General features: G+C 33.7%; 2 protein-coding genes and 1 long non-coding RNA gene across 6 annotated transcripts in view; 1 reads left to right on the plus strand and 2 right to left on the minus strand.

Moving 5' to 3' along the window:
* The window catches only part of LOC147838831 (odorant receptor 131-2-like), a 1093102-nt gene that overhangs the window by 595625 nt on the left and 484108 nt on the right, over positions 1 to 13369 (minus strand). The window lies entirely within an intron of this gene.
* capn5b (calpain 5b) overlaps positions 1 to 13369 on the plus strand; it is a 72014-nt gene that overhangs the window by 11387 nt on the left and 47258 nt on the right. For both annotated transcript variants that reach the window (XR_015520292.1, XM_087301227.1), the window contains exon 2: positions 1681 to 1853. Coding sequence is in view for 1 of the 2 variants with exons in the window: in XM_087301227.1 (XP_087157353.1) it covers positions 1689 to 1853 (165 nt within the window). In the remaining variant the exon portion in view is untranslated. The remainder of the gene's footprint in view (positions 1 to 1680; positions 1854 to 13369) is intronic.
* Positions 8734 to 11561, minus strand: LOC137488807 (uncharacterized). 2 transcript variants are annotated; one of them, XR_015520924.1, is made up of 5 exons: positions 11509 to 11561; positions 10678 to 10794; positions 10543 to 10584; positions 10113 to 10199; positions 8734 to 9728 (listed from the first exon to the last, which is right to left on the minus strand). It is a non-coding gene; the product is annotated as an uncharacterized LOC137488807 (long non-coding RNA). The 2 variants fall into 2 exon arrangements; XR_015520923.1 differs by having other exon boundaries at positions 10069 to 10199.

Genomic DNA, 13369 nt, shown 5'->3' on the forward strand with positions numbered 1-13369 from the left:
TATTTTAAAAAATTAACATTGTATACATTGTTTTTATTTGTTTACACCATAAACTCTAACTATATACAGTTGATGACTGAATTATTAGCCCCCCTGAATTATTCGCCCCCCTGTTTATTTTTTCCCCAGATTTCTGTTGAACGCAGAGAACTTTTTTTTTTCTACACATTTCAAATATTTAAAAATAAAAAATAAAATAAAAGTGGGGCTAATAATCTTGACTTCAACTGTATATACATTTGTATAAATATGTATTTGTAGTTTTAAATAAGTATTTATTCCTAACAGAAAAAGCTGGATTTTCAGTAACCATTAAGAAGTTTTGGATCAGTAAAATATTATAATGTTTTCAAAAGAATACAAAGTAAATTATTACAATTAATAATAAAAAAAGTCTTCTATATAAATATAATTTTTAAATACATTTTATTCATGTGATGGGAAAGCTAAATTGTCAGCGTCATTATTCCGGTCTTTAGTCTCACATCATCAATAACTTAAATTATAAATAAATTCTAATATTCTAAGAACATATTATATATAACATTTTGTAACATAAATCCCTCAAAAATGATATGCTATTTTACTGATAAAAAAACTTTTCTTACTATTTTTTTAAAAGCATGCTATTTATTTTCAGGATTGGCATTTGAATAAAAAAATCCATTTTTTGATTTTTTATGTTGTTACTTTTGATCAATTGAATTTTAAATGTCATTTTTACTGCAGTTTTATTTTCTTCTCCCACCAGCAAACCTGTTTTGACATTTATCAAAAGGCATTCATATATTTATTTTGTACAAAGTTCTAAAAAGAAAAGTTAAATTTGTGCACTGGTGTTTGTCTGAAACCTAGGAAACCTTTTTTATATATATAATTATAGGACATTTTATTTGTATGTATACATTGCTTCCTTTTGTTTTTTATTTTGACAGATTTGTGAAGAGTTGTATGAGCACATATTTACAGTATGTGTTTTCATTCATTCATTCATTTTCTTGTCGCTTAGTCCCTTTATTAATCTGGGGTTGTCACTGCAGAATGAGCCAACTTATCCAGCACGTTTTACGCAGCAGATGCCCATCCAGCCGCAACCCATCTCTGGGAAACATCCACACTCATACACTACGGACAAATTAAGCCTACCCAATTCACCTGTACTACGTCTTTGGACTGTGGGCTAAAACGGAGCACGGAGCACTTCTTGCTGTAAGGCGACAGCATTAACTACTGCGCCACTGCGTTGCCTAGTATGTGTTTTCTCTTTAGACAATTTGTAAAAAATCTTCTTAAAATTACAGAAAAAGGTAACGGAATAAATAAACAAATATATCTGAGCCAGACAATGACATCGAAGAAGGACACATTTTAGAATAGTATAAAGGTGATGAAACCCCATGCCAAGGGCTTCAGACTAAAGATTTGATGCTGCAAACCTGTCAAACATTTCCAACTTATACAAACTATGCTCTCATATACTCACTCACACTGCCTAAAGCCCCCGGACAGAAATTACTTCAGTGTCTTTAGTACCATTGCTTTAAGGAATATGCACCATACAGAAAACAAACAGACAGACACACACACACACACACAAATGTCCTAGTAGAAGAAGGTGACGATCTTCACCTGAGCATCTGAGTTACATGCTCATCTCCCTCTCTCTCTCTCCCTCTGCAGGCTGAAAGATGTTCTCCTCTGCGAAGGCCTTTGAGGGGCAGCATTACTCCACCCTCAAGAGGCAGTGTCTACAGAGTGGAGCGTTGTTTGAGGACCCGCTGTTCCCCGCTGTGGATGATTCGCTCTTCTACCAGGGGAACCGGATTGGTCGTGTCCACTGGAAAAGACCTGAGGTCAGCGCTTAATAATCCTAGTGCACTTTCACTATTTTTCATTTAACAGACACAGTGAGAGTTTTGCTTTGCTTGTGATTTCTATGTTCCCAAGAGGATCTTAAAGAGAGTTCTTACATCTAAAATCTTAAATAGATTGCTAGTTGGAAAGATGTTGATGTTGGTTTGTTAATTTTTTTTTAAAGAATTGCATGGGTTTCGCAGGTGCTCTGGTTTCCTCCACTGTCCAAAGACATGCGCTATAAGTGAATTGGATAAAGTGTGAGAGTGTATGGGTTTCCCAAAACTGGGTGGCTAGTGAAAGGACCATAAAACATATACCAGAGTAGTTGGTGGTTCATAATAAAGGGACTAAGCCGAAGAAAATGAATGAATGAATACACTTAAGTTGCTTTTAAAGTGAATTCATGAACTTTTACATCCATACATTTAGCAAGTATGTATGTTTTAGTGTATATATGTTTGTTGCAGGAATTTAAAAAAACAATTTATCATTTTTGGAGATGCACAGTACTGTATATGTATTCAAGAGAATATCTATTCTATTCTATTCTATTCTATTCTATTCTATTCTATTCTATTCTATTCTATTCTATTCTACTATGTTCCATTCTGTCTTATTCTGTTCTGTTCAAAGAATCTTGTTTCATGACAGAACTTCACTTAAATTTTTTTTTGCTTGTTTAAACTTAATTAAAATGAGCTGAAACAACACAATTCTTGAGATTTCTTTGGGACAACTTATTTTTTATGTTTAATCCTTATAAATTTGTTAAAAGGGTTAAGTTAACTTTTTTTAACTATTTTTATTGGGACAGCATGAATGAATTGCGTGGAACCCTGCATTTTTTACAGTGTTTGTATTTATAAAAAAAGTTCTAAATGCAAAATAAAATGCAGCTAAATTTGAGTATCTGTTTGTTGTTCTGTTTTATATTCTGTCCAGTAATTTATTGAAATGATAACCACATTCAACAAGCAAATGCAGGTAGTGACCACAGCATTTATATTAATTCTACAGTGTGTACAGAACTGACCATATACTTGTTAATGATATATTTAAATCAAAATTGTTTCCTTTTTGTTTGCATATAGCAGGAAATGGCATAGCATTAGCGTTAGTGTTGGCAGATCTTACCTGAGAACCCTGCACAAATTTGGAAAGATATTTCTATGAAAATTAGACCAAGATATTAAAAAACACATCTAGGCATGGGCCGGAATAAGATTCTGATGGTATGATAACCTTGGAAAAAAATATCACTGTTTCGCGGTATCACAGTATTGTGATTACTGCTCCGAAATAGGTTATTTTTAAATGTCTTGTAAAAAACAACTTTTACCCCAGTAAGCACAAAATATTTTATATTAAGAAACCTTTAAAATATTTTAGATCAGTAGTTTCTGTTCTTTTCTGTACTGTTGCCCTAAAAAAAGCTAAATAAAATTGTTGTGAAAAGATGTAAAAAATAAAGCAAAACAAATCTTACACACCATAGGAAAGGTATAACAACATTTTGGCAGTTTTAAAACCTTGACTTCCAAATCACAGTATACAGTACCTTGAAACCAGTTATCATCCCATACATTTCATATAAAGATGCTTGTAAGAAGAGAATATGGCCACACTTGCAAGAGCACACTCTCTAAAGCGCTATTGAGCCTTAAACAAGGCACATCTGATGGTGATGTGTTTAAAACTTTTGCATGCATAGAAACATGTTTACTAACCATGTAGCAACCTTACAGAAACAACACACCCTAGCAACTACACAGAATACCCTGACCTATCAACACTCTAGCAATCATATAGCAACACTCTAGTATCCATAGAGAATGCCCTATAACCATTAAAAGTGCTCCAAACGTTATGCGTAAATAACGGCTTCAAACTTTTTCAGACTTTTTAATAATAATTCAAACTTTCTAGCTAGGCTTTCTCAAGCCAACGTTAAATTATCTAGTTATGCTTCATTTTTGTAGTCATCATACATTGTGTGAATGGCCTGCTGAAATGCTGGCAAAATTAAGAATTGATCACAGATGTGCTAAATTTGGGATTCTGCTTGTCATTACTCAATAAGTTTGTTGATCAACAAAATGTTGCTGTAATTCATCATCAGTACAGTCAAAACTCAATGTTAGTCAAGCCATGGCAGAAGTAAAGGTCAGCCTGAGTCATTTGTCCTTTAGAGGAGGAGGTCTATTATCCACCACTAATGGACACAGACATAAAATTTCAGTTTTTATTTTGTTTTTGACTAAACCAGGGTTATTTTTACCATGTAGTGTCAATGTTGGTTCACAAGAATGCATATACAATATAGCCTATTTGTTAAATCTCCTATCCTGATAGGAAAAAGCTATCAGCGGACATTATTAAGGTTTTCTTTGGCATTATAACTCTCTTTTAACTTAATTATACAATGCAGCCTCTAAAAACTGTAGCGTTTAGAATAGCATGAATTGCAGGAATGTGATAGGCTACTTTCCCCCTTGTGCTTGTCTCGCTCAGGGCCATACTAAGTGTCAAGCCTGTCCAAGTCAATTATGCCTTTCTCTCGCTCCTGGAACGAAGCCCGACCCAGAATCTCATTCACACACAAACACACCAGTGCTGTGCTCCAGTGTGGGGTGTCTGAACTGCACCCACAGCAGCTCCTGTCACCATTAATCCAGGTTATAATTGAGGCAGACACTATGATTGGTTCTGTCTGTGCCGCAGTTTAACATCCCAAAGTTGACATCTCCACCTTTTATATGGTCACAGCAGAGAAGGTGGGATCGAGTGCAGACACTACTGATATCGCATTCATTGTGTTGTTGTGATGAAGAAAAAAAGACTGAATAACAATATTTCTGCATATGAGTTTTTTCAACAATCTTTTTATTGAGATGTAATAAAAATATGACAGTATAACATCACAATCATATTTACATCTTTGTTTTAAATTTAGAGGAAAATACAAAAATAATAAGGGGAAAAAAAACAAAAGCAAAAAAAGGTTTAAAAAAAGGAAATAAAAAGGGAAAAGGGGTGGGGGGGGTTGAGGCACGGGTTGTTTGAATTAGTTACAGATTATTTTAGAGAAAACAGTAAGAAATTGTTGAAAAATACAAATCATCCATAGAAGCCATGTACCAGATCATCAATATGACAATGGCTTGTTTAAACAAATCTTTGGAAATAGCGGGAATATGTAAATAGGCTAAGTCAATATCAGTTTATTTCGTCTTTTCCTGTTTCATTGAATAATTTGGTGAAATTTAAATTTGAAATAAGATATATAAAGGGTGTCCACATTTTCTCAAAGAATGTAAGTTTGCCTTTTAGCATGTCTGAAATCTTTTACATATAGCTAAACAGAAGGACATTGATCCACTGTACAATAGATTGCCTTTCCATTTTCCTCCACTACATATCTATTAAACGCTTTGCTTGGAGTATACTTGTATTGATACGTTTGTGAGTACTGCTGTTTTTAAATACATGAGAGGAGCTGAAGTACAAACACATGGAAGTATAAAATAACATGGTAATTGATATTAACACGAAAGCCTGTTTAAAGTGCGAAGACTATCGCTGCTTTTTAGGTCCAGGGGAAGCGAGTTCCATAGCTGTGGAGCTATAGAGCTAATAGATCTGTCTCCCATTGTGCTAAATCGAGTGCAAGGTGGCACCAGGGACAAAGAGTTGGCTGATCTTAGAGTGCGAGATGGAGTATAAATATGGAGAAGTTCAGTGTGATATTGAGGAACAAGATTGTGAAGTGCCTTAAAGGTGAGAGGTAATAGTTTAAAGTCAATACGATACTTTACTGGAAGTCAGTGAAGCTGATAAAGAAGTGATGTGACATGCTCGTGAGATGGAGTCCTATAAATGGCGCGAGCTGCATGGCTCTGAACCAGTTAGAGTTTATGGAAAAGTTTATTAGGAAGGCCAGTGAGAAGTACATTATAGTAGTCAAGACGTGAAGTAACCAGTGCATGGATGAGAATTGCTGTGTTGTTGGTTGTGAGAGAACAGCGAAGAGCCGGAGACAAGAATTATTATGCTGAAGGAAGTATGCAGTATGTGTAATATTTTTGATATGGCTTTCAAACGAGAGTGTGCTATCCAAGATGACACCCAAGCTCTTGACCTGCAGAAAGGGACGACTTCTACTATTATTAATATGTATTGTGTAATTATCAGATTTATCTACATTAATGTCAGTTAGAGTAAAAATAAATAAGAATATGCTCAAAAAAATAATCAGAGACAGACTCCAACCCAGACTTACAAATTTTGAAAAAGAAAAGCTCTGAAATACATGCAAATCTAACTCTTTAACACTGAGATAACTTACTCTGCATGCACAAATTTCATGATTACCCCCCCCCCCCCCTCCACCACAAAAAAGTTTAACATTATTATCCAAAACTGTGCTTGTTTATGTCTTATAAATACAATACGGCTACTACATACACTCTCAAAAATAAAGGTAAGTGAGCTTTCACTAAGTGGTACCTTTTCAAAAGGTACAAATTTGTAACTTAAAGGTCCATATTAATACCTCAAGGGTACATATTAGTACCTAAAAAGTACAAAAGTGTTCCTTTTAAAATTGTTAAGGTACTAATATATACGTTTGAGGTACCAATATGGACCCTTTAAGTACAAATGTGTACCTTTTGAAAAGTACCACCCCAGTGAAAGCTCTTGTACCTTTATTTCTGACAGTGTATAATATTTATCTTATAAACACTGTTCTTGCATTCTGATGAAATATCAAAAACATAATTTTACTTTGGATTAACGTGCCTTGATAATCATATTTAAGACAAGAAAAATTATGTAAGAATGTGAACAAGGCTAATCCATGTTGATTTGAAATCACTCTCCATCAACAGGGAGCCTAATAGTTGCACATGCTGACATTTTGTTTGTTGTCCCTGAACTGTACAAATGAAATCCTATCCTTGTTTGACATGAAGGAAGGCATTGCAACAAATCACACTGACTAAATGATCGCCATTAGGGGCTTTAATGCAGTTCACTGTTGCTGCTTCATATTTCATTTTGGGTCCTTGGGTCACTTAATACCATCCCTCAATCCCTCTTTTTTCTTTCTCTGCCACCCCCTTCTGCCGCTTCTTGTCAACGCTGCTTTTCAAACAGAAGAAAGACTGGGTTTTATGAGTAGGAGTTACCAAATGATTACATTTTGACATCATTATAACTGATTTATTAAGTCTTGTAAAATTGGTTTGAATGTCAACCAGACTGATCTTGAGATGTCAGCATATTGGAGTTCATGTAAACGTGCTGACTGATGGTCATTTATTTAAACCATGAGCTCACTGGTGTCTGAGTTTTGCTCAGTGATTTTATGATTGGTCTTATCTGTCAAAGCTTGCCAAGACAGACTCAGCATGACTCATAACTCTCAATGCATGAGATAATATGAAAGAAGCACACACACACACACAGACACACACATAAGCTCTTAGCCCCAGGAGAGGGTTGCCCCTTGGATGCCATTTTAGGCTGTGATTAAAAAGTGTGTGTGTTCACAGAGGTGGCAGGAGTGCTGAGCTGTAACTCCAATGACCTTGTGGTCTAATCAGTCCGTATCCTCTTAACACACACACATACACACAATACAACTATAATAGTGACCAACCCACAGACACAGCGCTGAAAACTCGCCTCTGAAGAGAGCGTTCACTCACAAAAACAATATCTTTTATTTTTCTTTGTCAGCTCTTTGTCTCTGTTTTCTTTGTTCCTTATAATGAAACAGGGGACAATGGACTTGTGAGGGGTGTTAAGATATTATGTCCATTTTCAGGCTTTTGGGCTGTGAAAGTAATCGCTTAAAACGCTCAAGAGACTAAATGCTTGTCAAATAATAGTTGATGTATTGCATGCTGAAGACAAATAGTGTTATTATTTCCTATTTGGAAAGAAAAGCCCATTAGTTTGGCCCAACTGAAGAAAACCTAGTGGGCTGCCTTTGTAGGAAACATTTTAAGGTATCAAAAAGCCCCAAAATTCTCTCTAAAGCCATGCTACAGACCAGGCAAACCAGCACGGGATGTTTTAAATTTTTTTAGAATAATAATGAATGATAGATAGATAGATAGATAGATAGATAGATAGATAGATAGATAGATAGATAGATAGATAGATAGATAGATAGATAGATAGATAGATAGATAGATAGATATATGTGTATATATAGATGTGTATATATATATATATATATATATATATATATATATATATATATATATATATATATATATATAGATATAGATATAGATATAGATATATATGAAGAGTACAGATGCAAAAACGTCTAAATGCAGTTTGAAGTTTACATCAAAAATAAACATTTATCTCAGCTCCATTATTTATTTTGAGATATTTCACTTTAAAGTCCAGAAAAAGGACTTATTCTGTGCCATAAAAGTGATATTGTTGAACATTTACACAGGAGCCTGATAAAAATCCTCATTTTAGAGGAAAATTTCATCTAAACTCTTCATATATATATATATATATATATATATATATATATATATATATATATATATATATATATATATATATATATATATATATATACACTGTTAGACATTTCAAAGGGTTTTTACAGTAACTTACTGGCAACACTGTTGCCAGTAAGTTACTGTATTTTAGATTTACAGTATACAACTGTAAATCCGTTTACAGCATGTTACTGTAGTGTCTGAAAATGGTTAACTACTGTAAAAACCTAAGTTAACAGTTAGCTACTGTAAACCTTTTAATTTTGTCCTAAATATTTTATAATATAATTGTATTAATATTATTTTAATACTATAGACCTAAAAAAGACACAATTACAAAATATTAACAAAATAAACACTCTTTATTTAAAACATTGGAGATGCTTAAAACAAGCTTAAAAATGTGTAAAAACATTACATTTCAATCATTCAAAATATTTTATTTTAGGAAAAAAAACATTGAAAATGACAAAGCACATTAACATACATGTACAAAACTAATTTAAGTGTCTGACCTGCATATTGTTGAGAAACAAAAACCCAATTGTACTAAGTACTACTGACATTAAACCAGACACAATTACAAAATATTCCATTCTTTAAAACATTAATAATGCATAAAGCATTTAAGGAAAATGTGTGAAAATTACATTAAGCAATACAATCAACACATTAAAAATAAATAAATCACACAAAGCACTAGAACATACATGTACAATAAAAATGTAAACTTCTGAATTGCATATTGTTGGAAAAATAAATATTTGTAACTATTAGCCGACTCAGAAACAACACAACTTTAAAATATTACTAATTCTGGTGTCAAATGCTCAACAAGGTCTGAATTCACATGTTCAAATGCAATTCATCTTTATTTCTATTGCACTTTTACACTGTAGATCAATGATGTCAAAGCAGCTTAACATAGAAGTTCTTGTAAATTGAAGCTGCTTCAGTCCAGTTTTCAGAATTGAAGCAGTAAATGTCACTGCTGAAAGTCCAAACACTGAAGAGCAAATCCACCGATCCACCAATCGTAGCCAAGCGATCCATTGGCGACAGTGGCATGGAAGAAACTTCACCAACTGACGAAAGTGTAGAATAAAATCCCTTGAGAGATACCAGGCTCAGTTGGGCACGACCAGTTCTCCGCTAGCCAAACTTGTGCAAGGCCGCAGTCTAGGCATCGGAGGCTTGAAAGTTCACCAGCGGGTGGTCAGGCTGGCCCATTGGATCAATGCGGAAACTCATTGATCACGTGTGTCTTTTAGGATTCCCTCCTCCATGACCACCACAGCATCTGGTTAGGATTTGGCTAGTCCAGGATTATGAAGAACTCTGGATAGGGACAAACAGACTAACATAAGCATAGAAGAAGCTTGTTTAAAAAAAATAAATCATATACTGGTTAATTATTTTGAAGCATGGCAGCTAGGTTGGGCTAGTTTTCAGCAGGTACTGAGCAACTGGCTCCTGCTCATAACCTGCTCACTACCATGTTTAAAAGATAACTAACCAGAATGTCCTGTTTATTTTTTTCCCTAACAAGGTTTTACAAAAACATTGTAGCATTTGTGATGGGTTGATTCACGGCAGGACAGATTAGACTATTTGTTTTATGTATTCCTAATAAACTAAAACAGACTGAATACTGATACAATTATTGAGAGTGTCTCACCTAATCCAAGTTCTCAGTTAGCTGGTGAAAGAAGGATAACTCACTGTTGTTCATGGTTGTCATTCTCTTCATTACTTCTCCTGCCTTCTTCTGGCTCACTCTGGTTGTTGCTGTGCATTTTGTTTCATCCTCTGGAATTATTTATACAAAAATTTTTATTATTTTATTTAATATAATAATATTTATTATTTAATATTACAAAATATTTAGGCAACATGAAATGGGGAAAAAGACAATTAATACATAGACAAATGCATGTATCCCAATACTAATTATTGTATTTTGAAATGTCTGACCCATGACAGACCTCAATCTGCTCAAAAATATTATAAACAAAGATGAAAAAACCCTACTAAAAGGTTTAATAAAAAAGGGAAAAAGATTTTTTATTTAGCTAGCAACTAAACATGTGACACATTTTGTATTAAAAGTAACGTTACTATATTGAGAAACAAATAGATGTACAGTACTTACTGTTGTATGAGGTCCAGTTTGCACAGGCAGGCTCCCAGTATTCTATATTGAGACCATAAAAAAGCCAAAAATACAGATAAGAATACCATGCTACAATCCACAACCTCCACACAACTTTTTTTTGTATTTGTTTACCTTGGTTGCTTACTGGTCTTGCTTATTTTTTAAGCATAAGGCTGTGCTGATCAAGATGTTCCTCCGAAATGCTGTTTGTTTCTTCAGACAAAACCTGCTGCTGTGCTCGTGCCATATCTAAACAGGAAAAATATAATGGTAACAATTATGTTAAAGCAAATGTCAAGAGTTGTGATAAAAAAATAATTAGCAAACAATAAATAGCAAAAAGGTGGTTATTAGCATAATGCATAGAGGTAAAGTTGGTTTTATATTAGCAGATTCAGACTTCCCCCGTAATAATTTAATTTCATAAAAGTATTATTTGCAAACTCTAAATAGCGAAATCATTTTAGCAGCTAATGACTATCAAAGTACAACATGCTCACGGTCAAATAAACAGTGTTAATGTTGATTTCAAGTCATACTGGCATGCTAATTCTGATCGAATATTCAAAGTAACATGGTAAACAGTATAACGTTAGAGTCTTCTAAATGAACGAATGTGCAAATATAAAACCAACTTTACCTCTATGCATATTGTAGATTTACGTTAACGTTCTTATAGGTTACGTCGCGATGTTATTTTCTCAAGCTAACGTTATAAGTTACTCTAAACCAGAGAAAAATAAGTTCACAACATCTAATATATATAGTATAAATCAATATAAGTTAAACGTTGCACGTTAAAATGAGTTTGAGTCCAATTCAATATAAACTTAGCTCAGTTTAGCTAACAGTTAACATTACCATTTTAAGATCGCTTCAGCTAATGTTGCCGAGCAAACAAATGCTAATAGAGGTGCTCAAATCAATGTCGAGTGTTGTCAGCACAGACAGACGCGCTTTTACCTGGATTATTTGATGGTCTTTCATTCATATTCTTCTGGGGGAAAACACTCTCTGCCGGACCGTTGTCTCGTGCTAAGTGTCCTCCAAAACTGTCTGCATACCTCTGGTTCCCTCCTAAACCAAAACCCGCTGCAACACCGGTTCCTATGTAAATAAATAAAAAGATATGACGAGAACAATGGCTAATAGTCATAAACAGTCTTTTTTAAAGTAATAGTAGTGTTAATGTAATAAATTAAATAAAGGTAACATCTTAATAGATGATATATTTCTCAAATGGGCGAAATAACGCCAAGCCAGAGAAAATAATAATAGCCAACTTTATACTTTACTTTGTTCTATTCTCGTCCACAAAACATTCTGTAAAATGAAACACTGCCTCAGCTTACCAGAGTAAAGTTTGTTAAATCCAGTATGTTCTTCAGGCACACTAATAAATTGTCCTCCAGAATTGCTCCAGGGTCCTCAGGCAAAATGTGGTGCAGAGTAGTCGAATCGCCGCAAGGTGGCGTTGAAGCAGTTGTGGAAAATACAGTATAATACACGAATTTTTACAAATACAGTACATCGCTGTATATGTTGTTCGACGTCACACTAAATTCCCATAATGCAACGGTAAATACAGTTATTTACCGTAAAAGGAATTTGCAGTATTACACTGGGTGAAATATAGTAAATAACTGTGTAATTTACAGAAATGTCTAACAGTGTATATAATTATAAATATTATTATTATTATTATTATTGTTGTTCCATACTGACAAAAATGAAATATCAAAGAAAGGTTCATAAGTCTAATTAAACTTTTACCAGTTTGTTTGTGTCTGTTATTTATTTTTATGCTCTTCATATAACCTTTAACAGCATAAACTAAGCAGCATGCTAATATGTTAAGGAGTTAATGCATATACAAGAAGTCTATATACAGTATTCACAATTTGTTTTATTAGTGTTTTCATTTGGAAGGGAGCTGAACAGAGGAAAAGAAGTGCAGTGTGAGGCTGTTAAAATGTGAAATTGTTTTCTATGATTTTATGGCTTTGATTACAATCTATAAACTCTCTATAAGCTATAAAAAATATAGCTTGCACTTGATTTTTCAGATTGCTCTGTTTTTTTTACTTGACTTTAAACTCATTGAAGACATTTTTGATTCATACTTGAAGTTAACTTGCATGTTTGATGATTGTCTCAGTTGCACTTCTATATTATTTTGCAGTGTAAGTTGCTCTATAACCATAATTTGACACTTTTTAAAATGTATATTTAAATGGTGACTATTATGGAAACAAAACACATTTGGAAGAGGTTTAAACACAGTTGCGTAGCAACAGTCTATTAATATAAGCAGCTTTCAATAGTAAAAAATATTAATACATTCTCATACAGTCTGCAGAAATGCTTGACATTCTCCCTTTGTACATGTCGTCAGAGGGGGAAAGTCCTGCCTTTTCGCAGCACTGTATAACAGTATTTCGCAACCTCAAACTCGTGTGACCACAGCTTTATAAAACATTATTTGTGGGGTATTTTGAGCTGAATCTTCACATACACACTCTAGAGACTTATTTTACATCTTGTAAAAAGGGGTATAAAAGGTAACCATTAAAGGTTCCGTATACTGCATTGGTTTGATAAGTTAAATTGTTCTATGATATCCACATTGCAGGTTTTTGGCTTCAGTAAGTTAAAAAAATCTCCAGAAATGGTTTTATAAGCTCATTTATTACCCATAGAATCAGAAGGTCCATGATTGACCATACTTGGATTGTGTCGTGAATGTTAATGAGGTCCACTCTTTTTTTTTTTTTTATTAGAATATGCAAAAATCATACAAATACAAGAAAACGTCAACAAATAA

Source organism: Danio rerio, chromosome 21 (assembly GCF_052040795.2).
Source record: "Danio rerio strain M-AB ecotype USA chromosome 21, GRCz13ab, whole genome shotgun sequence".
In the NCBI taxonomy this organism is placed as follows: Eukaryota; Metazoa; Chordata; class Actinopteri; order Cypriniformes; family Danionidae; genus Danio; species Danio rerio.